The sequence below is a fragment of the Drosophila pseudoobscura genome, chromosome X, assembly GCF_009870125.1.
Source record: "Drosophila pseudoobscura strain MV-25-SWS-2005 chromosome X, UCI_Dpse_MV25, whole genome shotgun sequence".
In the NCBI taxonomy this organism is placed as follows: domain Eukaryota; kingdom Metazoa; phylum Arthropoda; class Insecta; order Diptera; family Drosophilidae; genus Drosophila; species Drosophila pseudoobscura.
Window position 1 is genome coordinate 1039104 of NC_046683.1, and position 25408 is coordinate 1064511.

The 25408-nt window shown below is 48.0% G+C and overlaps 1 protein-coding gene across 4 annotated transcripts in view; it reads left to right on the forward strand.

The window, feature by feature from the left end:
• Positions 1–300: 300 nt before the first annotated feature.
• Positions 301–25408, forward strand: part of Sp1 (transcription factor Sp8) — a 29330-nt gene continuing 4222 nt past the window's right edge. For 2 of the 4 annotated variants that reach the window (XM_033383438.1, XM_001354361.4), the window contains exons 1-2: positions 301–715; positions 1398–1774. In XM_033383438.1, coding sequence (XP_033239329.1) covers positions 1661–1774 — 114 coding nt within the window. In that variant the 5' untranslated portion in view covers positions 301–715; positions 1398–1660. Of the gene's footprint in view, positions 754–1397; positions 1775–25408 lie in introns of all 4 variants that reach the window. The other 2 variants (XM_033383440.1, XM_033383441.1) reach the window with 2 other exon arrangements.

Consider the following 25408-nt stretch of genomic DNA (forward strand, 5'->3'; position numbering starts at 1 on the left):
CTCGCGCTCTCTCGCCACGCTCAAAGCCTCCATCCATCATAGCCGACGACGATGACGATGACGATGACGACGAGGGCTCTGATCTCTCGGTGGTGGTTCGCTTCGTTCGGCTCCCTATGGTCGTCCCGCTTGCTCTGCCTTCGGCCAGAGGGGCGAGCGATGGGTGCTGCTGCTGTTGGCGCAGCGCTTTGGCGGAATTCAAATCGAAATTGTGGAATCTCTTTCGCTCTCTCTGGCCGCCACGGCCTTGGCTAGCTCTCTCCCGCTCGCTCTCTTGTGTGGGACGCGCCCCTTGGCAGAGCTGCTGCTGCGGCATTCTGCTTGGAGTGTGGCGCTGGCGACGTCGACATTTGGCCAAGCTTTTTGTTCGCGTGAAACAGTTGCAAGCCTTTGAACGATCAGCGACGACGGCGTTAACTTTGGCGCGGATACAGAAGATTTTTTTTTCGTTTGTTTAAGCAGGCGCCTGGCGGCTGCCTCCTGACACGTTGACGCCTCTGTCACCCTCCGCAAGCAGCAGCAGCAGCACGAGCAAGAAGCGGCAGCACCAGCACCACCGGCACCCAGCAGCAGCCGCAGCTAAAACAGAAAACAAACAGAAACAAACAGAAAACAAAAAAACAAACAAAAAGATACAAAGATACAAACAAAAAGTTACCAACAAACAACAACAACCACAACAGAAGTGCGAGTGCATTCCAATCATCCCATATCCGTATAAATTTTCTCTTCCGTTTTTTTTGTTAATTAAACGTAAATTTTACTTAATTTTTTGTTGTGCATAAACCAAAAAAGGAAAAACAAATTATCCAACAGGAGAGCAGACTCACTTCTCTCCATATCTCTCTGTCTCTCTGGCTCTCCATCTCTATCTGTCAGTCGTTCCCTCTCGCTCTCCGTGCCGCTAGATATATTCAAATTGGCAGAACGGAGATCCAGTAGGCGGCTGTCAGTGCCAGTGACAGAGCCGCAGCCGAAGCCGTAGCCGGAACCACAATCTGAATCAGAATCAGAACCAGAGAGCGACAGTAGCGATAGTAGCGACAGGCCGACGGCCAAGTGAACATAAGCAAAAAATAAAAGCGAAAACAAAAACAAAATACGAAAACCGTAAACCATAAACCATAAACCGTACATGAAAAAAACGTTTGAAAGATTCTTGAATGCATACAGATGCATAGATACAGATACCGAAATAGAGCAACAGCAAAAGAGTGAAAAGTGCCAGGGAAAAGCCTAAGAAAAGTATCCGTCGGCATAGGCATACCATCGGAGATACTTTTCAGCCTTTTTGTTGCATATTTTGTTGATTTTTCTTTTGCAAGCGACGTGCGTGCGTGTGTGTCCTGTGTGTGTGTCCTTCCATTCCATGTCCCTCTGTCTCTCCCTCCGCCCAGTGTGTGTCCAGCGATAACAATAGAAGTAACAAAAACAACAACAACAACGATACAGTTTTCCCATTGTGGAAAAGCCAAGAAAAACAGAGAGACAACCAGAAGAAAAGAAGCAAAGAAAAGACACCATCATTGTGCGCCTCAAACTGACAGCCAGAGAAGCAGCAGCAGGAGCAGGAGCAGCAGCAGCAGCCGCAGGAGAAGATACACCAGCAGCCGCAGCAGCAGCAGGAGCAGATACAGATACAACATCAGCAACCGCAAAGATGCTCACGGACATGACGCCGACGGCCGGTCAGTTGTATGGCTCTCAGATACCGGCCATGGGCATGAACATCAGCAACATCGCCACACACTTGCAGAAGCCACAAGTTAATCCGGTAAGCCGCACACACAAAAGATACACAACTCCATACAGAACTCCCTCTCCCAGATGCAATCGGAGAGGAGTGCAGCAGATACCAGATACTGTATCTATCTATCAGCTATCTGCTGTAGCTTTGAATAGGGGCAACAGTTACTCAGTTCATTTTCAGATATTCGGTTGTTGTGGGGAAAGTAGCTAAGCTAATTGTTTAAGATACAATTGTTGGACACCGAGATCCAACTCACAGATAGATTGATATATTTTCAGACGATTTACTTTGAGAGATACATCGCTAAAGCGGTTACCTGTATAGAACAAACTAAAAGATACATCTTTTGTTGACCCCAAGCTTGTTTGTATGCATCTGACAGATTGATTAGGACAAATTACTCAGGGGTACATTTGGATCCATTGGTATTGAAGTATGCTGCCTTATACCTTATACATTTCAAAAGTATCTCATACATGAATGTATCTTCACGCTCATCCATAGAGTTTAGCAAATTAGTTTGCAGAACAGTGGACAGTACTCGTATCTAAGGGATAAGCAGGCGCTTGAACGGGCATTTGTACCTGCAAGTATCTCTTAGATACATGTCAGATGTCCGATAAAGACAGATTTTAGCTAGAGCAATCCATTGCTTCGTACAGGCAGCTGGCAGCACCATTTTTAGCTGTATCTGAAAGATGCATTTTCAAAAAACACCCATTTACAAGGTCGCCAACTATAATTTAACCCTAAAATCGATTAGATACTTATGTTCTGTGGCGACATAAACCTGACAAATCTGTAAAATCAACCACTTACATGGCATTATCATCGACAATAATCCACGGGTTAAAATAACAATGGCCACAAGATTTGCTTGACGCCGCCCCGATGCGGATGCACGGATACCTTTGTATTCACGGATTCGCTATCAGAGTAGCAGCCACAAACCTTTTGTGCGACCCTCGGATTCTGAAACTGAATCAGAATCAGAGTCGGAATCCGAATCGGTAAACGAGGCTCAGCTGGGATTCCTTTTGTCTGTTTTGTCTCGTCGAGAGTCGATGATTGAGCTGAAAGTACGAGTATCTAATGCTGGGTGAACGGTAGAGAATGCTCACAAATCGATTAGATGCGGCTTGTTCAGTGCTCTGCTGTGTGCAAACGAATTTCACGCTAGCGCTTAGCAGATACGCAGGCCACAGGCAGAGATACATAGATACAGAGATACGGATAGCTGTACTAGAGCTGGCCCTTCAGCCAGGTAAGCGCCGCCTCGGAGGAATCTATCTGTCTCTCCGTCTGTCAGTCGTTTTCGGGCTGAAATCAATTATTCAGGCTCACTTGAGGTGTGAAGCTAACGATTGAATGATGCCTTCCCTGGTATGGGATTATGTTTTTGCAATCGCAATCTGGGGGATCGTATTACGAGTCCCTAGCTCTCTGGATCTCTGACTCTAGATCTGACTTTTCAACACATATTCCCATTGTGGCGGCGGCTGGCTAATTGATTCGATGGCCCATCGATCGACGGCTCTTGTCGAGTGAGGCTGCGAGCGGAAGCCCACACTTATAGGCTAACAGAGATCATAACGATCCGGCCTCGATCTGAATTCGCTCATCAATACCGTCCCGTCCATATCTCTTTGATCTGTGCCGAAACCGAAAACGAAACTGATACTGAAACTAAAACTGAGGCATTTGCCAAGAGATTTCCAGCAGATTTCCTGCCGCGTTAATATTAATGATGATTGTGAGGGCTCTGGGCCTGCTCTCGATGTTGGCTCAATTTTCAATTAGCGGCTCGAAGAGTTATGCTAATTTCTGGCCACTGAAATCCCCAATTCCCCAATTCCTCAGTCTGTGTCCTTGATGATGATGATGATGATAATGATGATAATGATGATGATGACGATGGGGCCATGCATGGCAATTGCATGACACTTTTAATAGAGTTAGCAAACGCCAAAGAGATTGAGGCTAAGGCAATCTACTACTGGCATTGGTACTCGTACCCGTACCCGTACCCGTACCCGCTCTCGTTGTCGCATCCCTTCCCCGTTCCGCTCCGCCTTGAGCTGCAAACTGCAGACGCCACGCATTTGCGTGTGCCCATAAAATATGGTGTTTCAAACCGCAGAGCCACAAGAGCCGCAAAGCCGAAGAGCCGCAGAACATACTCAGAGTCGGGTCTAAACGGGTCCAAACTGGCCAACAGGCCAACAGGCCAGAGCAGCCCCTGTGCTTTGTCTCTGGCTCTGGCCTCACATCTGCATATTGATGGAGCTACCCTAGAGAGAGAGAGAAACAGAGAGAGAGAGAGAGGGAGAAACGTTTATTAAAATTAATACCACATCAATCATTTAACAAACGCGCCTGTCGGCCAAGTTCAAAGACTGAAACGGCGTTCGAGACTAGACTGCGTCTATGAGGGATCTATGTATCTGATGCTCTCAGGCTGGGGCCCTGCTTAAGAAAGTTACACATGCGCATTGGTTTTAATTAAAAGCGTTTAAAGACATCACAAAAAGATACAGCAGCAGCCATTGCCATAGCCATAGTCAGAGCCATAGCCAGAGCTGAGGCTGAAGCTGAAGCAGAAGCAGAAGAAAGATGATAAATTACCGAGACAAACTGAAATTAACATTTGTGTGCCTGAAAACAAAAAGCCAAGCCACCACACAGAGCATCCCGGCCAAGAGAGAGGGCCAGCGTCTTGTCGGGCTGCCGGGTTGCCGGGCTGCCGGGATGTCGGGGGGAAAAGCTTGAAGAGGAGATTATTGAAAGCCGCTGTTAAATTATTGAAAATCATGCAACGATCCCAACGGTCCGTTTTTCCCATGAACATCTCTCAGTTGGCAGGCTGGCAGCCTCATTTGTTCACTGTTCCAGTGTTCGGTGTTCAGTGTTCAGTGTTCAGTGTTCGGTGTTCGGTGTGCTCGTCGGCATAATCAGCATAACAAAAGGAATTAAGCAATAAAATATTAATGAAAATACACTCACACATATGGAATGGGGACAGGGACAGGGACGGGGACGGGGACGGGGAACGGGGAATGGCAATGGGAGAGAAGATCGCCGCGTCATTGACTAATTTGTTTGTGGTTCTCGGGCTTCTTTCTCCCATTTGCCGGGACCGAGGGTCCCAGAAGAGTAGAAGGCGCCAGGGCGTCGCTGAATAGCCCAGTGAGAGATGAGAGGGAGAGAGAGAGAGCGCTGGAGGGAGTGGCCAGCGGTAGCCCTGACAGGGCCCGAACAAAAGCGGCAGGCGCCCCATAGATACAGCACTGAAAGAAATACATTTTCTGATTTGGTTTTTAAGAAATATTATCCAACGATTCTCTCGGCAGAAGATAGGGAAATCTTTAGGGAAACGCGCGTTAAAAGTATCTTTAAGACAGTTCTCGCTTAGGTGATTTGAATGACTTCCATACTGAGATAATTCCTCAAAAATGTATCTCAAATAAGAGGAAATTCCTTTCCCTTTTGGTGTATCTTTCAGTACAGCTATCTTTCCGAGTTCCCCTTCCGTTTTTCGCTCAGTGCACTTACCTCCTTCCTTCTGCTCGACATATTTACTTAATATGATTTGGCTTAATGAATGCGCCTTGCCTTTGTGCTCCCCTGCCCTCCCGTTCTTCCTGCAGCAGTCCCTCTCCTTCGCCGCTCTCTGCATTTTTCACCTTTGACAAAAGGCTGAGCCCAAACGCAATTAACTTGCGTCATTTAGAAAATTAGTTGCCATGATGCTGCAAAAAAGGTGTATAAGAGACCATCGAGGGAGACAGAGAGAGAGAGAGAGACAGAGAGAGACAGAGAGAAAGAGCGGCGCAAGGTCGCTGCTGGCTGGCTTCAAAAGCGCCGCTTGAAAAAGCATTTTTCAATTTGGTTTTTCCTAGTTGTTGTTTTATTTCAATTACAAAGACCACGCACCAAACATTCGTGTGGTGCAGTGTATCAGTGACTTGCAGTTTTCAGCGCATAATAAAAAACGTCATTTAATAGGCCGTCTGTCCGCCTGTCCGTCCGTCCATCAGAACGTCAGTCAGTATGTCAGTCAATCGGGGTATGGCCTGTCATCCGGTGCGTATACGCACTGCACTGCTTGGGGGCCAATTGGGGATAATTTGCATGCGAAAATGCGAAACCAGCAAAGACCCTGACCAGAATTTGAAATTGCATTTGAAATCAATAAATGAACTAAATAATTGATTGGAAGGTTGAATATGGTTTCTGTGTCTTGAGTGCGGGTTGAAATTTAAAGAAATATTAAGGAATTCAGGAAGAGAAAAGAAGGCCCGAGAGCGAATAGACTTGACTTGAAATAAAGACGGAAACCAGATGATAGAAAGGCCTCCGATCTGAGTGTTAATCCATCTATCCTCATGGAAAAGGATACCCATACAATCCGTACAGAGTGTCGGCTCCCTCGAGCTGCCTGCTCCCTAATTGAGATTGCAACACGTGTTAACTGCCATTCAAGTGGCTTCCTCACTCCCTCCCCTTTCACTGGCTCATTGAAAGGTATTGCAATAAACAATTTAAATGCCAAATAGAATTTATGCAAATTAATCGGTCTTTTAAAATGAGAATGTTGAAAAAATGCAAATACTAATTGAAAACAATGCATGCAGGCCTTCATATGTATATTTATTTATATATGAAAAATTACCTTCTTTCGCCGGTCTTCATACGGTCTTCTAATGAATATGAATCGGAATTTGAATACTGATTGACTGGAGAGCAGTGAGCGGAGTGAGTGGAGAAGTGGAATGAGTGGAATGAGTGGACTGGGGCAAGTGAGTGAGTGACTGACAGAATGACTGACTACCGGCCAAGTGCATATTAGATGGCAGGGCAATTATCTGCAACAACACCACACACACCACCGGGCAAATGCAACACCAACAACAATCATTCATTGGCTGGTCTGAATGCGCTTCTAATGAGCGACGGGGGACCGAGGAGCGGCGAAGCGACCAAGCGACCAAGCGACTGAGCGACTGAGCGACCGAGCGACCGAGCAACGTGTGCGCTTTACACCTTACACTTTGGACATATTTCCAAAGTATCTGTGTATCTGTATATCAGTAGTATCTGTGTTTGTGTGAGTGAGCCTTAAGCCCCGCTCTCTCTCCACACTCTCACACTCACAATCTTCGACAGCAGCACCCTCTGCTCTGAACACCGTGTGTTCTATTATTCACGACTAATTTGAACTGACATCGAATACGCTGCAGGTGACAACCGCTGACAATCGGTAGGAGCCGCCGAGTGAGGGTGCCGCCACCAGAAGAGTGATAAGACACGCCCCTCCAGGAACCCAACAAATATATAGAGCACATATGTATCTAGTGTCCGTATCTGGGGAAAAGTGTATCTAAGAGGTGCAAAATGTAACTCAGAATGGAAATATTCATAGGTGTCAAAGAACTAACACGATGTATAGATAAAAGATACTCAGATACTAGCAATTATAGATTACAGATACTAAGATACTACCATTTATAAGTAAAAGATATTTAGATTCGGCAATTTACAGGTTAAAGATACTCAGATACTACCAGTTATAAGTAAAAGATACTCAGAAACTAGCATTTATGGGCGAAAGATACTTAGATTCGACAATTTATAGATACAAAATACTCAGCTTCTACTAGTTATGAGTAAAAGATACGTAAATTCGAATATTTATAGATAAGAGATAGTAAGGTGCTACCCTTGATGGGTGAAATATACAAAGACACTAATATTTATGGGTAAAAGATACTAAAATTCGACAAATTATAGATCAAAGATCCTCAGATACCTACTACCATTTATAGATCACAGTTACTCCCATTTATGGGTAAAAGATACTTAGATACAACAATAGTTCGGTGGCCCCAAGCTAAGGTGTTGGATTGTTTGATTTTGGGGAGTAAAGTAATCAATCCCCCCACTAGTCTGGTGCAGGCAATATACTTAAAGATACTCCTGAATAACGGTTTTCAAAGCCCCTTGCAATGGCGGTTCTTGTATCCCTGGTATCACACCTTTCGACTGTCGCTTAGCCCCTGCTCGGGGCATCCTTCAGAGGGCCAACACTTTCTGGTTAATCGTAGCCCGCATTTGCAGCCAGCAGCAGCTGCCCCAGGCAGCGGGCAGGGGAAGGGAGTTGGCCGCTTCATTTGCGTGGCAATTTTCATCTGGTTTCGGGCCAAGTGCAAAAGCGACGATTGCACAACCGGCAACCGGCGGCTAACAGCAACCATAACTCGTTATAAATTTTGTTGACACGAAGTCAAAGCGTTTTGAGGCAGCGTTGATTTGAATGCAAGTTCATGAGTTAATCAATTTTAATGCCCGGCAACGGCAGCGGCAGCGGCAATGGGGGACTATGGCAACGGCAACGGCAACGACTATGGGCTATGGCAAGAGTAACCACATCAAGCCGCTCGGATCGGATCTGGGCACGTCTACACATCGATCGATGCCAGATCGATGCCACCTCCTTCTCGTCCCGTCCCGTCTCGTCTCGTCTCGTCTTTGTACCCTCTCTCAAGCAATCAATCGATCCAGCCTCGCCTCGCCTCGCCTCGAACAGCATCGAATTGTTTGATCGTGTTGTAAATTTCTGCTTATACGAGTACACCAGTATTTCCAACTTGGTGACGGCAATGGCGATGGCTATGGCTATGGCTATGGCTATGGCAATGGCGATGGAGTCTGGTCTCGAGCTATGCCTTATACGGTCTCCCGGTACCCAGTCCGCACAGCCAAGACATTATTTATTTATATGTATTTTTTATAAAGCCTTGTATAACTTGATAAAAACAACAGCAACATCAACAGCAACAGCAACAGCAACAGCACGGAGAGTGGCTGGTGGGGTGGGGGCGGGGACATGGTGGGGCAGGCACAAGATTGGGTTACGTTTAAAAGTTTTGTGCGCTTGCAGAATGAAATGATTTATGGTCTGAATTACAGATAATTGTGATAATCATACCGAAAAGGTTCGGGCGCAGTTCGCATTTGCAGATATTTCTCCGAGTTGTCTGGCGTTGTGTTTTTTTTTGTTTATTTTTTTTTTTGGCCTGAAATCGATATAAAAATCGGGCGAAAACACTCACAGGGAGAAGCAGAGCAGAGGAGAGGGGTGGGGAGTGGTGTGGAGTGGAGTGAAGTGGAGGCAGCAATATAAAGCGGGAACTTCTTCGTTCGAGTGGGATGCGTGTCTAAAATGCATAAAAGATTTCATTTCTCGGAGCAAAAGGGTAGCCAGAGGCTTAATAGTTGTTGGGTATATGATGGGGCTGTGATCTACTTTGTTGCGTATTTATTAATGAAGGTTACGGCTCACCGAAGTATCTGAAATATGTTGAAGCTTTGCGGATAATTTTGGGGTAAACGATTGTTCTGTATGCTTTCTTTTACCACCAATATTTTCAATTGTATCTCAAAAGTTGTTGTATCTATGTATCTCCAGGCCATGTAGATATCCCCCAACTTCTATACACATCCCATCAATGGGTATCGCTTAGTCCAATTCCCTTTTTGTGCCCCCTTTTGTGCTGAAGCCATTCTAAATAAAAACGATTTTTGCTAATTTTCCCAAAAAAAAAGAACAAAAAGGGAAACGGCAGAGAGACCAAATTATAGAGAACGGAGGGATGGATGGATGGATGGGCCAGGGAAGCAGGGCAGATCGGGGGGATTTTGGGCAGGATTTTCGGCTCAGAGGCACAACTTAACAAGGCACAACAGGGCGACTCTGCCACAGCCAGAGCCACAGCGACAGCGACAGCTACAACGGCGACAACAATGTGTTGCTGATGATGACGATGATGACGGGCCCATTGTGCCATATCTTTGTATCCGTAAGATGCAGTTCAGTTTGTTTTCGTTACGGCTATTTAGTGCTTGCAACTGGGACGCTGGGACGCTGGTACTCTGAGACTCTGGGACTGGCTCACTCTGGCTCATCCCAGGCTCAAGCGCCTTGCCTTTGGTTTATTTGCTTAGGCGGCTTAGCACACAGCCAGAGCCACAGCCACAGCCACAGCCACAGTCGCACTCGAGTGAAATTCTTATGGATTTACTTGTACTTTACTATCCCTCCATCCCATTCCATGCCATATTTTCCAGTCTCTCGGGGCGCTCTCGGTGCCCTGTTGGCTGTGCATTTCCAGTCTTTTTATGTGGCCATATTTCTTGCAAGTGTTGAAGTGTGCCCATCCAAAGATCTCGACTAAGTCCAAGTCCAAGTCCAAGGGAGGACGGGTGCGGGTGCGGGTGCGGGTGCGGGTGCGGGTGAGGGTGTGGGCGCTGCGGCAGTGACAGGAAACGAGCGCCGAGCCGTAAAACTCTTCAACTTTTTTCAACTTTTCAACATTTTTAATTGCAGTTAGTGTTTATGCCTGCAAATATATTTCAGCCGAGTGTCAAAAAAGGGGCTTTCTTTCCACCATTCCTTAACCGAAGAATGCCGTTGAGTGCCAGCTGATTTCTTGGCCTGATTTATGGCCTTATTTATGGCCCAAAGGTGGGGGCTTAGATCTCTGTCAACACACGCCATCAATACTGGGTGGTGGTGGTGGTGGGGGGGAAATATGTTCAATAATCGGATCTGTGGATCCCACTGAGATATCACTGCACGCCCCTACCGGCAGAACTTTTCCACTTTCCCAGTGCTGGGCAGTGCTGCGAAGAAATCTGAGCATCGTTTTGCGGCTGTAAATATTGTGTTAAACATTAAATGAAGTCGTTAAAATCATTTAATGATGCACTCGTTAGTCACTCGCGTTGACAAGTGAAGCGATGCCTGCCACTGCCACTGCCCCTGCCTCATGCCTCATGCTTATGTTTCTGTTTCTGTCTTTGTGGCTTTTCCACTGCCACTGCCACTGCCACCGTCTCTGTTGAGGCGAGGCAGAGTCAACGGGCATGACTGCGGCAACCTGCCCCGCCTACTCGGGCGGCGGCGGCGGCGGCGGTTGTCAAAAGGAATTGAAAGGATGTTTGATGGCATGCTAAATTGACAAATGCATGCAAAACACTTTTCGACTGCCGCATTTGCGCATTCCGCCTCATTATTCATGGCTAGTAAAAATCGCACATTGCATGTTGCATGTTGCAAGCACACACACACACACACACGCACTCTTTCTCTTTCAATCTGTCGTGTTGCGTGTAAGTTGCCATGCAATTGGAACTCCGTATGGATCCCCATATGCACTCTCTCTCTCCTTTCGTTTTTCACAAGTTCTGAAGCAATTAGGGAGACCATCAGCCCCCCATCTAGCCATCATGGCCCTGTGGTAAGCGGCTGTAGATTCCATTGATTTCTGCGATTCTAAGAGGGGGCTCTCAAAAGCACCTTGTTTTAGGGAGAAAGAGATTAGAAATTACCCAACGAAATCCCACATCTAAGTGCAGAAAGCGATGCTGGAAGCTTGTATGATAGGAATTCCTACTAAAAATTCCTCTGATTGGTGGTGCCACCAACAAGTGCTGCAGCTGCTGCATGCAGCCCCGGCCCCGGCCCCGGCCCCAGCCCCAGCTCCACCGTCAAAGTCAAATGGTGGCTGGAGTCTAGTCATAAGGTCAAACTGTGGGCATTATCAACGCTGCAATGGCAATGGCAACAACTTGCAACAACTTGCAACGCTGCCACATAATGCTGCGAGCGATTCGTGCTTAAAAGAGCGCGACACACACACACACACACACACACACAGATGTTCACCCATACAATGAGAGAGAGATGGTTCCAATGCAGATATTCCAGCGAAACATTGTTGCTTGTCGAGAGCGAGCCCGCCAGCAACATGACTCGCTGTTGCGCCTGCGCCTGCTGCACGCTGCATGCCGCATGGTGCCCCATGCCCCATGCCGCCGCCTGATGCCTGCTTAAGATGTATCTGCTGTGATTACCACCAGGCGAGCGTGTACTTAAGCATTTTATATGCTTTTTTATGCCATCTTGTCCTTGTGCAACATCCCATCCCGTCCCCGAGTGGAGTGGAGTGGAGCTCTCTCACTCTCTCTCTGGAGTTGGAGTTGGAGTTGAAGTTGGAGCTGAGGCTGAGGCTGAAGCTGGGGATGGAGCTCCGAAATTGGGTTTATAACTTTGCGCCGAGGCGCGCGTTGAAATGGCGTTGATGATGTTCATGTTTCATGTTTGTGGCTTGATGAAGCGCAACGATTATCCCCGGCAACAGCCACAGCAACATCCACAAGAGTCTCTCGAAAAGAGGCAACAACTGCAACAACTGCAACACGGGCTGTAAAAATATGCCACAAATTGATTGATTTGCCACGGCACGAAGCTGAGCCAAGACGTTGGCCACGTTGCAAACTCGTTTCAGTTTCAATTTCATTTTTAAAGGCATTTTCCTGCCGCGCAGTCTTTGCCACAGCAGCAACAACAGCAACAGCAAACAGAGCTACAGAGCCCCTGCCCCTGCCCCTGCCACACAGTCACCGCCAAAAGTGGGCGTTCTTGTTGCTGGCGTGCCAAAATCTATCTAAAAGGGGAGACTGAGAGGGGAGCCAGGCGAGAGGCAGGAGGCAGCGGCTGCGACACGGCGACAAAATATGCAAAGCCCCCCAAATGCAATTGAAACGCAACGAAAATTGTGCAACGCCTACTTGCCACAAAAGCAGGCAACATGGGCAACGGGCAACCTCCACAGCGAACTGCGACTGCGACTGCGACTCAAGTATTTATTTTTACATTTTTGTTCGAGTTGCCTTCGTCTTCGATCTGATTTTCATTGCGGAAACTGCCACACAACAATTTCCCAATTGAAATGTGTACGCGAAAATTGTTGCAGTGGCAAATGCCCCGTTTGACAAATAAGTTGCATGCAAATAGCAACAATTGCCACTGCAACGGCAGCAGCAGCAACAACAGCAGCAGCAGCAGCAGCAATTTGTTTGCAATGAATTAAATTCCAGGGCACACAATTTTCTCAATGGCCAACTACTGGCAGCAGAGTTTTCCATTGATGAAAATCACCAGGCTCACCTTTGACCGTTCGAGTTGTTTGTCAGGCCGCCTGACAGGCGCCCCGGCAAAGGGAGGCCTAGAGCCATGGAGCCATGGAGCCATGGAGCCTGAGACCTGCACAGTGGCTGCAAAATCAACGACGGATGGCGGATGGAAGCAAAATGATTGATAAAAGAACGTCTGATTGTCCTGGCAGCACTGTTGCTCCTGTGGCATCTCTTGTCCAACAAATGCAATTAGTTGGCAGACGCCAAATGAATTTTTTGGGGCAGTGACAGCCACTCGAAACGTTTATCAAAATCCAAATTGAAAACTCAACTCAAAAACTTTCAGCCGCCCCAAAACGCGGTTCCCACATTCGTCAGACGAGACGAGGCTGTGAAAATATCTGTCTGTCTCTCAGTCTGTCCCTCTGCCTGTCTCCATGAGGGGAAAGCTGAGAAAATGGCCCCGAGGGCCAGCAAGTCAAACGCCAGACCCTGGACCCGGACTCCGACTCCGACTCCGACTCCCACTCCGAGCAGCTCCGGAGCAAAACCTTAAACGTTGTCTGGCTGAAAATTGTGGGTAATTTTCGGGGTTACCTTCTCCCGGTTACATTAGCGTGTGTGCAGGTTGTAATTTTCTACTTTGCGCCTGGAAAACCGAAATCCGAAATCCGAAACCCAAAGAAGACCCGAAAACCCGAAGACCCGAAGACCCGAAAGAAAGCGGGGAAAACCTTTCCATAACCGATAGGTGGATGGCTTGAGCTGTGGGATCATTATGTCCCACTCCCAGGGCGACTCATAACCATGGCGGAGGGGCTTGTTAACTGCTCGTAAAAGCATTGCTGGCTCTGGTACGCGACGTATTGCATTGTAGATCAACAGATCCAACAGAACAGCAAATGCCCTACTCTGTGTCCCATGTTCATGTTTTTCAATCGGACAAAACAAATCTCACACATCGGGATGGCCCCCTAATGATATAATGAGCTGTGCAATCCGATATAATCGGCACTGGGGATGTGGCTCTGTGGCTCTGTGGCTCCGGCGTTGGTGTTGTTGCGTTTTGTTAATTAGCCATTTAATGCCCAATAAAAAGAGGCAACAACCACAATGGCAATGCCATTAGCCATCTCCACAGCTCCACAGCTCCACAGTTCCACAGCTCCGCAGTTGGCATCGCAATCGGAATCGGAATCGGTATCGGAGTCACAACACGATTTTTGATTTATTGAGTCATTAAATAATAATCATAATTTTCTTGTTTAGCAGCTTTAGCAGCGTTAAGCCGCAACAACACACACAAAACAGAAACTATAAAAAGACATAAAAAACTAATACAAAAACCTATAAAAACCAAAAAAATGTTGATAATTTTGTTGGGGTTTTTGTTTGATTATGGAAATGCCTCGAAGAGGTTCACCAACAAATGCCAAATCTTTTGTAAATATCATTTAAATAATTCTGAAAATATTTGATTGATTACTTTGTTAATTTTAAGCAAATTTATTCCTATTTCTTTGTCTGAAAGAATAGCAAAAGATCTGAGAGAGTAGATTTAAACCTAAGGATGTCTTTGCACCTTTTCTGAGTGTCTTTGCACCTCCAGCAGCAGCATCTACAATATCCAATATCTGTCTGCTTTACACCTCTCGAAGATACAGCCAGAGAGCATTTATCAAACAGAAGGCTTCTAGAGATGGCATGCAAGACGGTGCTCTCCTCAGATCCTCAGATGCTCAGATGCTCAGATGCTTTTCCTAAGCAGATTGATTACGAAATTAAAACGTATAAAGACACTAATCGATAGCGGAGAGATGCGAGCAAAAGGGGGGGCCCATCATTAATCAAAGTCAGCCCCAAAGGGGCGCTGGCCACCTTCGTTTTTGTTGGTTGGACAGTGTCAACCCGTGGAGCGAGAATAAAGAAATCAATAAGTCAAATTGCCAGCATCGGATCGGAGCAGTCCGATTCGGAGTCCAAGTCCGAGTCCGAGTCGGAGTCGGAGACGGGAGTTGGGGCCTTTTTCATTATTTATTATTAAACGAATTGGTGCAACCTTAGCTGCCAAAGCAATTGGCTACCGGTCTTCTCCACTCTTCTCCGGCTGCCATTCGCCATTCGCCAGTCCCATTCCCACTTCCACTTCCAGATCCAGTTCCCACTTCCCGCTTCCCGTTCCCCCATCACCATCTCCAGTCAGTTCCATTCGAAATGAATATGCAAAAGAGCGGGCATCAGACAACAGACGGCAGAGAAAAAAAATAAAACAACACAAAAAACACAAAAAGGGGGAAGGCCGAGGCCCAAAACCGGCAGCATTTCGGAGCTGCAGACCAGACAGCTGGACAAGCCCTCTTCACAGCGGGAGAAGCAGCAGCAGAAGCAGCACCAGACAGATCCGGAGATGGCCATGGGGATGAGGGATGGGGATGGGGGATGGGGGATTGGGGGTATTGGAGTATTGGGCCCCATGCCCCCGCTCTTATTTAGCTAATTTAAATGAGCTGCAAACAAGCAGTTGGGCCGGCGAGAACCCGGGGTCCCCCACGAATGCGGGATACCCTAGAAACGATGGCGATGACTGAGAGTCAAGGCTGCGGTCCGAAGCACCATGAAAACTAACATATAGAGTATTCCATAAGTAAACCATCTCCGAAGATCGGAGCTAAAGCTGAACCAAAATCTCCTTCGAAACGAGCAAAACGAGCCGAAGGGAGAGGAACGGAACCGACCGGTTGAAAGCGATTTTATGGGATGCGTTTTGCAATTTATCAACATTTCGGGGCAGCGGCAACAGCAGCAACAGCGGCAACAGCAGCAACAAATTGATTTGCATATCCAATTATAAACACATTCCGTATGAAAGGAGATGGCCCCCAATTCCTCCTTGAGCTCCTGCTGCTGCCGTTTCTTTGGCTGTCCGAGTCTTTTGTTTAACACAAATTGTCGCACTTTAGCAGAACAACAATGAAATGCTCCCATGTCCCACAGAGGGACAGAGATATACATACATATGTGTGCATGTATACTGGGCAGGCCGGAGAGATGACCGTATTTATATGCCATTGGCACGAACTGGGTTTTTGTCTATTTATTTGGCCATTTAAGCAGCTCTTTCCGTCCGAAAGCTGCTTATTTGCTCCGCTAAACTGGCCCGAGATAATGGGCCCAACTGCACCGTGCTGCTGGCCCAGTTACTAGCAGATATCGCCCGATATCGCTGCTAACCAAACAATGCCAGGCGATATACGAAACAAATCTGATTGCACATTGTACAACCATTAATCGAGTCACGCCAGTCGCCGGCCGCCGGTCGCCGGTTGCCAGTCGCCAGTCACCAGTCACCAGTCACCAGGAATGGCCTCTCACATGAGAGAAATGCATTAGTTGGAGTCGACAAAATCGGAATTGCAAGCAGGGATTTCTCCCAGAGGAAATGCTTCTCATTTGAAGAGGGATCGGAACTGGGACTAGATGGAGTCGGTGGAGCTCTCCCAAGATTCATTGGCCAGATCTTTGCGCATTCCATTTAGGGGAATCGTAAAGATAGAGCACATAGAGAGATGGAACGATGGAACGATGGAATGGCAAGGGGTGTTTGTGTAATCCCGGCACTTATTAAACACTCGTCACTTTTAATTAAAAAAGTCGCCGCCTGTTCCACTCTCTGCGGCCTCTGTGGCAATGCCCCTTCCCGCTTGTGTGTGTGCTTATTGGCCAGGCTGTTTCCTGGGCTTTGTGGTGGGGTGGCGGGTTGGTGGGGCTGCAGCATAGTGCTGCATGCCACTGCAATTTGCAATTACCACAAACACGCGGCACAGGAGCAGCCCCGCAGCCGCAGTCGCAGTCGCAGTCAGAGCGGCTCTTTGCCTGGGCATGTGGCATGGGCAGGGGCATGTGGCATGGCAAAAGTTTTGCAATTAGAACACTTTTCGCGTGGTTTTAATGATAACACATACAAGGGGCAAGGCGGGAGGGGGCTATGTGCCACTGCAGTTGGGGCGGCTGATGGGCGTGGCAGGAAACTAGCTTTTAAGTGTGTCTGCACTCGGGGCATTCGCCGAAAGAGAGAAAGAGAGAGAGAGTGAATGAGGGAAATTTCGAGTGAAAAACGCTCAAAGGATTTTCCTATTTTTCTTCCTTTTTTTTGCATCAGAATTTGCAGGAATTCCGCATTGGCCTAAAGTTTCGGGCATTGCCATGTTGTTTTAGGCCCTGTCCCGTCTGTGGCTCCGATTCTGGCTCTGTCTCTGGCTCTGGCTCTGGCACAGTTTCAGAATCAAGTGCGCCCGGGGTTCTGTTTACCCAAAAGAAAAAGAAAGGACAAGAATGGAAATAATAGAGAGCCAGGAGCCAGCTTTTGTCCTGGCCCATTGTCCTGGCCCCGGATTCTGAGAGTGTTTTCGAGTGTCCTGTGTGTCGTGTTGTGGTTCGGTCAAGTGGTGCAGCACAATGGAGGCTTTGTCCGCTTGAGCCGCTTGTTTGGGCCTCGAATCGTGTCTGTGTGCGTGTGTGTGTGATGTTTGTCCAGGATCGCACTTGATCTCGACAGCGTTCGGGACGAGGACCTCATTAGAGCGCAGATTTAGAGCAAAATGTCTTTTTGCGTGTGCACTCGCATTAAAGGATTTCAAGGATCAACTGCGGGATTATTGCCAGCTCTCTCTCTCTCTCTCACACTCGCCAGCGACATCCTGCAGCGATAATCGTTGAGAGGATAAAAAAAAGAAAGAGAGGGGAGGAGAGGAGAGAAAGAGAGAGAGGGACAGCGTGAGAGAGAGCTACCCCCCTGATAGACCGCTAATTTGTTACAAAAATTGCACATTTGGCTGTCGTTCCCAGCACGCCATGGGGTGGCGCATCCGCATCCTCAAAGCATCCCTCTCGCACTCTCAGCCATCCATCACGGCCATTTGGCAGTTGCCTCCTCTTTCTGGTCCTCCCTTCTTTCCTTCCCCTCATTCATTGTCGGCCTTGTCCTTTGACCTTGGTCTCCTACTGCGCCATTTCAAGCATTTAGCGGCACTTAGTCCATCCATCCATCCATCTCCCTCAGCCATTGGTATCTCTCCTGCTCCTCACTCCAATGGTTCCACGTGAATCTCACAAAGGGACAGCGGTACAGTCATCGATTTTCCGATTTTCGATTTCTATGAGAAGGCATTATTCTGAACACTAACTCTCAAGCCATACTAACTCTTTTGAATCGGTTTTTATTCTCAATCGTATCATTCATCGTTGGTAATCGATGGAGTTATCGATAGATTATCTTCTGTGATACCACGGCGAGAATCATGTATTTTCAAGACAGACAAAGTCAATCAATTGCCTGGCCATAAATATCAATATCCATATCAAGTTGGCTTTCAATCAAACTCATTATGCTAATGAAGACACACAGCTGCACACGCCTACACAAACACACACACAGGTACACACCTTGACTGGCACACAGACACAGATACCCAGACAATCGCTCAGTTGCTGGCCGACTAAGTGAGTGAGTGAATCGCGTTGACTCGACTTGACTGACTCGCCTCGAATCGCCTCGCCTCGCATCGGATCGGATCGTTCTCTTGACTCTTGACTATCTTGTCGGGTCTGTGGCTCTGGGGCTCTCTGTCTGCTTAACCATCCAGCCATCCAAGATTCCAGTCCCCGTCCCAGTCCCAGTGCCAGTACCAGTGCCAGTGCCAGTGCCCCTCGCATCATGATGATCGTCGAATGCCTGACCATCGACATGAACATCGAGCATCGAGCATCGAGCATCGGACAGCTTGCGGCGACGTTTAAATTTGCTCATACTATAAACAAAATGAGCTGAAGATTCTATCTGTTCGTGTAAATATTTGTTAAAATTAAGCTTTCAACTGAAAAGTTTCAAAAATTTTAATTTTTTATATCGAATCGATCGCTGCCCAAGCCCAAGCCCAGGCATTCCCTGTTCCTCGTTCGCTTTGTCGGACTACTCGTATAATATAGTAGTGCACTTGGATCATTGATTGATGTACTAGCCGCAGATCGCAGGTGGATAACTCGCCCCCCTCGCCCCGCCCGATGGCTGACAAACGATTAGGCTAATACTCGGCAATTTCACTTAATTTGATTTGCACTCTAAATGATCACCCTATGACTGATCATTAGAGATCAGCATCAACAGCAGCATCAGCAGCAGCATCAGCATCAGCTGCCATAACTCTCTGGGAAAACCACAAACAACGACAACGACAACGACAACTCAGCAGAGATGGAGATGGAGATGCTAATTTGTCGGCGTGATTGTTGGGGGATGGATCTCTACTACTATACTACTCTGATCTCTGGTGCTAACTACTCGTTTTTGATGGGCGGATGACATCATCTGTGGTGTGCATCTTCTGCTGGGGCACTCCCAGAGGATCGTCTGAGTGCGAGGAGAGGTTTTAGCACTTGCAGGAAAGATCATTCCCCAGAGGATCATTAGAGGATAGGGGAATATTCTTATAGGTTGAAGGATCAGACTGAATGTTGGAGAAGGGCACTCCACATTCGTCTAGTTCGGACGTGAATGAAATGTTGTTTGCATTTTTAATGTATCTTTTTGTTGTTGTTGCTGTTGTTGTTGTTGGGCCTGTGGCAAATGTTTTGTCTTTATTTTGCTGTGTGGTTTTTTAGCTTTTGTTTAGCCCGCAGACATGGTGCAGACATGCAAACCTTGCCTCTCTCTCTGTGGCAGGGGCAGGGGCAGCGGCAGGGACAGGCACTCAATAGCAACGAACAACGAAAAAAAAAGAAACAACTACAGAGGAAACCAAAGCAACAACTACAGCTACAGCAAAAACAACAGCTACACTGGAACAACACCTTTGAGAGCTGCACACCACACACATAATTCAATTAATTTGATTTGATTTAATTGCCGCAATGAAAGCGGCTCATAAATTGCATAAATTACCCACGAACTAGTGAGTAATTATACGAGTACAAGTACCAGTACTCGTAGAACTATGCATATGCATATGCCTTAATAGTATATAGTATAACCCCGCTATATTGTATATGTACTCGAGATCTGGAATCTGAGATCTGGCACCTGAGATCTGGGATCGCCAGAGCAGTGTGGCCAGGTGGCTCGATAAACTTTCGATTGCTTTCTGCCGCGAGTTTGGGCACACCATCTGCTGTTGCGAGCTAATGACGTTGCAAATGTGTGGTTCTTGTTGCCTGTCAGCGTTTATTTGCCTTCAAGTCCCCTTCCACTTGCACTTGCACTTCCACTTCCACCTCCACCACTCCAATCCCTCGTTCCTGCTGAAAGTTGTGCGAGTTTTATGAAGTTTTAAGCAGGCTCTAAGTGTAATGTGAGTTGAACACGTCATCAGAAGGGAAGAGAGGGGAGGAGAACGAATGGCAGTAGGGGAAGGAATACTGTTACGAGAGAGGGAGAGCCCCAATGTGCAGGGAATGTTTTGAGGAAGACACTTTTTCATGGGTGCCGGCGGCGCCCATGGGTGACATATGGGAAATCCTAGCTTTCGGCAAGTCCAGGGCTCGTATTCCTCGCCCTTCCTCGAAGTCGAAATCATAATCAACCCCAATTACGGCCTGAACTGGTCCTGAACTTAAACACCCGAACAGGCCCAGGCCCAGGCACAGGCACAGGCACTCAGCAAAGTTCGAGTTCAAATTAATTGCAATCCGAGGCACATTAAATGTGACCCGCCACCCACCACCCGCCGCCCGCCGCCACCAGCCACCAACCCACATTGCCCCAGACCAGTGACCAGTGACCAGACCAGAGGATGGGAGGTTTGGGGCCCATAGAGAATGTCATGTGGCTCTAATGAGCGGTCAGTTAATCATGGATATTCCAGAGGGTGTGGGCGTGGGGGAGGGCGTGGTCTGGGGCGTGAGTGCTTGGTAGCGCCAGGATATGCTGCGACTGATGATGCGCATCCGATGGAAGCGAATGCCCAGCCAAATGAGCAGCAAAGTGCTCGAACATAAAATTAAAGCATTCTCGAAATTAAAATCCTGTAGACAGCAGAGCAGGAGGAGAACGAGGAAGGAGGAAGAAGGAAGGAAGAAGCAGAACTCCTCCTCCCTCTGCAGTTGTTGCCGCACATTAAAGACACTTTAATGCAGTTCATCAATTTGGGTGTATGACAGCAGTCCCTATAAAGCGGCCATAATTATCTTAGCCTCAGCTTCAGCTTCAGTTTCGGGCTCTGAACAGCTATGGATGGTCTACCCTATACCAAAAGTCGAAATATTCGTATCAGTTTTGAGACATAATCTGTGTAGAAATTCCATTGCTCGAAGGTCTAGGCCTTAAAAATCGCCTCACGTATAGAGTATTTATAGATCGTAGTATCCCCATGAGGTGGTGCCTCGTGCCCCTCCGCCGTTTCCATTTTGATTTTTGAAAAATTTCTCAAAAATAATAATAAAAAAAGGAAGCAGCAGCAAGAGCCGCTGCAGATAAGAAAGAGCTCGAAAAAAAATAATAATAATAAAAATTATGATGAAAAAGTCTGGGGCTTTGGAAACTCCATTAATTTTTGCCCGGCTACTTCATCCTCGTTCGGCATCATCTCCTGGCTCTGGCACTGGCCCTGGCACTGGCACTGGCCCTGGCACTGGCTCTGGCTGGATGTTGTTTTTTGGAGCGTCATTGTTAATGAGTTTTCGTGTATGGCTTACTTATGGGAACGGTACGGGTACGGGTATGGGTATGGGTACGGGTACGAGATACGAGGTAGGGCACGATCCCCAGACCAGGCCCAGGCCCAGACCCAGACGCAGACGCAGACCAGTTCCAAGGAACTCGGTCCTGCATCCACGGCAGAGTCCAAGACAAAGTCTCGGTCTCGCCGTCGGACAGGGAAGAAAGGAGTCCAGTCCAGCTACTTAGTCCAGAGCTCTGTTCTTGGGAGGGGTGGTGGGGGTTCGTTTTTTAATAAACTTCTGGATTCTCTGGACAGAAGTTGCTCAGTTCCCACGCTGCTTTTAATTTGTGAGCTTCTCCTCCATCCAGGGTGCTCCCCGGTGCTCCCCTGGGTACTCCCTGGGTACTCCCTGGGTATTCGGTATTGGGTACTGGGTGCAGAATCAGAATCAAAGCCATTAGTTTACACTTTACATGCTAATGGAAGGATGAGAGGCTGGATCCTTTCTGCTGCTTTCTGTGGACTGGACCGGACTGGACTGTCGACTGCCTGGAGCCTTTCGTCGTCCGACTGCTCTTCTGGCTTCCGAATGGAGGAGCAGCCGCCAGAGAGCACAAAATCGAAACCAATGAACGTTCTTTTTAATTGCCTATGAAAATTGTGTCTGCTCCTCGCGGAGAAGTCTCTGGCAGCGGTATCTGGCAGCGTATTCGGGTAGCTCTCTTGCCGCGCCTCATCGGCCACTGCCACAGCCACTGCCGCAGCCACAGATCTGCCTCTTCTTTTGCCTGATCTTTCCTCGTTTGCCGCAATTTAAAGTTTCTTTTATTTTCGCATCGCCTCGCATCGCCGTTTTATGTTTTATGTTCTGTGTTTGTTGTTTTATTTGCATTTTGGCGCCGGAGTTTTCGAGTTAAAAACATTTTGAGTACCTCTGTCTCTGTCTCTGCCTCTGCATCTGGCTTTGCTTGTGCCTGTGCCTCTGTTGATGAGGTGCTGTGCGGTTGCAACACACTGTGCCACAAAGTTTGGGGATTAGCCAAGAAGCCAATTGGTGGTATGGGGCATTGATGGATTGGCACCGCTGCTTGTCATCGATAGTTGGCTTTTATGGCAGTGCTTTTACGGGGAGAAAGTTACGTGTGTGTGTGTGTGTGTGTGTGTGTGTGGAAACTAGGAAGCAAAATAACATGTTATGGCAGTAGATTCCGAAACTCTTCAAGCAATACTCTGAAATCTCTAGGAGGAATTCTTTCAGAGGATTTCCGCAGGGACTCTTTCCATTTGGTTCCTCCGATTGGTTGACAGTCAGTGGCCCTCAGGTGGTCCCTTCTTTTGGGCTAATTAAAACAGTAAAATGACATTTCGGGTGCCTGCTGCAGAGGTGAAAAGCGGATACAAGACGGGGAATCGGACACGAGAGAGCGACCATCAAAAGGCGCGAGCTAAACAAATTCGGTCAACGCAGCAGGTGACTGCCCCAGGGGGCGGGGAGGTGGGGGGATTCACTGACCCGTTCCCATCATCATCATACCGAGTCCGAGTCCGAATCCGAATCCGGAGTTTGAGGTCTCTCAGGGATCTCTCTCCCTCCCGATGCGGATCACAGCAGGCGCTATCAGCAAATGGCGCTGCAGGTTCCAGCACCTTTTATCTCAGCCTCACCTCTCACCCCGCTGCCCTCTCTTTCACTCAGTTACTCTCTTTTGCTATCTCTCTCTCTCTTTCCCTCTCTTTCTCTGGGTCGCTGTGTCGCTGTGTGTGCGTAGCGGCAACAAGTTGTGCACATCAATCGGAGGCGGTGTCATAATTTTCACAGCAGGTGTCGCTGCTAATGATTTACAATGAGGCAGGGGGCAGGGGGCAGGGGACAAGGGGCAAGAGCAGAGTGCACTTTGTTGCATCTTCCACCTCCGCAGACCCTGCCCCCGTCCCTGCTCTGCCCCTGGGATGGTGTCGGCAAACAACAATAAAAATGTGAAAAATCTAAATTCGTTGCGGTAGAAGTCGCTCTTTGTTTGATGTTGCCCCTGTGTTGCAGCCACACGAGAATCGAAAACCAATTCATTATTCATCAGCCCACATTGTACGAGTATATGGGTCTAGACTCCTCTCTCCTCTTCCCCTTTCTTCCCCTCGCCATCGCCCTGTTCTGGCCATTGTCCAGCGCCGGGCGGCTGCTGTGTGGGGGGGGGCGTTGCAGTGGCTAATTTGGGTGCGACGGGAATGGAGGCAGACTGGCGCCAGAGGCGCCCCCCGTAGGGTGCATAAATGCCAAACAAATTGTTAACTTTTGTTCTACTTTTTGTGTGCTCTGATACGATTTCTGGCAATGGGGGCTTCGGGGCACGAGATAAGAGATGATCTTCGAAAGACCCTTAATATAGGCAAACAGTTTATGGGAGAGTACGACTACATACTGAGTTTGGTACTGGGCTTCCCCCAGTATCCCCTCCCCTTCCTCTTTTCTTCCGGATCGATTAATCAAATCATTTTGCATTTTAATTTGCTCCAACTCCAACTCCACCGACTCTCTAACTTACTAACTCACTGACTGACTCTGACTCTGACTCTGAGTCTGGCCTCCTGCCTCTGCCCCGATATCATTTTGTGTAATTTTCATGCCACACACACAAACACACAGTTAGACACAGTGGCACACACACACAGACAGACAGATACAGCCATTACTCATACGCGCAGTTGCACGACGTTGAAATTGCTCCAATTAAGTGCTGTTTTTTGTTGTTGTTGTTGTTGTTTTCTACCTTTTTTCGGCCGCCACAGAGGCCAAAGTAGTTCGGTGGCTCTCGACTTTTGGCTCTGACTGTCTGCTGCTGCTGCTGCTTGCGCTGCTGCTGCACGACTCTCGAATGGGTGATGTCATTAGGCTGCCAAAGCACCTGTCTGGAGGGAGGACTCTGCTGGGGATGGGGATGGGGATGCCCAAAGTGGAATTGAAAATTGGCAAATTGAGAATCAACGGCAGCGACATAAACGTGCCACAGAGCCCAGCCCCAGTTGCAGCCCCAGCCCCACACTGCAATGCGGAAACACAGACCAAGGATGGGGGTCGGCGGATGAGGAGGCTGCTGTGGGAGGATCGGGGGTCGAGGCCAATTACTGGCCAAAAGAGCAGCTTCCGCGGAGGCTCTGATCCCGATTCCGATCCGATCCGATCCGACCCGATCACAGCCTGATTGCCGGTTGCCAGTGGATCCCTCTGCTCTCTCACTCTCTCTCTTTCTATCTTTCTCTCTGCTCTCTCTCGCACTGTCCCCGTTTTTTGTTGGTGGTTTTGGGTGGGGGAATCAACGGTAAAAGCGCCAAACTAGACAACTGTAAATCGGGAAGATCGGGCAGCCAGAAAACCATTAACTTAATTTTTCGGCCAACCAGCCACACGAGACTTGGCCTGGCGCTGGCGCTGCACTGAGCAAAATACGTGCCCCAAACTAGGTATTCATTGAATTCGAATATTCAATCATCCGGAATCATTTTCGATCAGTGCATAGCCTGATCGCCCGATCGCTTGATTGAACAACTTTTACCATGGCAAGTGGCAAGTGGTTGGACTTGTTGTTGACAATTCTCTTCCATGGCATCTCAAGCATCTGCCGTGCAGGCATGAAATGTGTTTGATGAGGATCAGAGACCACAGATTGGAGATCCTTCGCTCTCTCTATCCCTCCTCCTGTGTGCTGTGCTCCTGCCACACACACAATATCAAATCCTCGACCGTCGTCAATCAGGCAGCAATTAGTGTGGGAGCGGGATAGCCGCATAGATGCTCCTGAAGACGACCTGGGAATGGGCCGAAAGATGGTCTTGGTCCTGGACAAGTGTCGGGCGGAGCCGCTAGACAAAAAGCGGAATTGAAAATTAGTTTTGGGCAAAGGCTAAGCAAAGGAGTCCGCGACCAGGCAGCCTTTTAATGACTTCCTTTCGAGTCCAGGGCGATTATAAATGTCTGTCTGCCGGAGGACTGGGCCAAGCCGCACTACGGATACCCTATGGAGCCTTATGC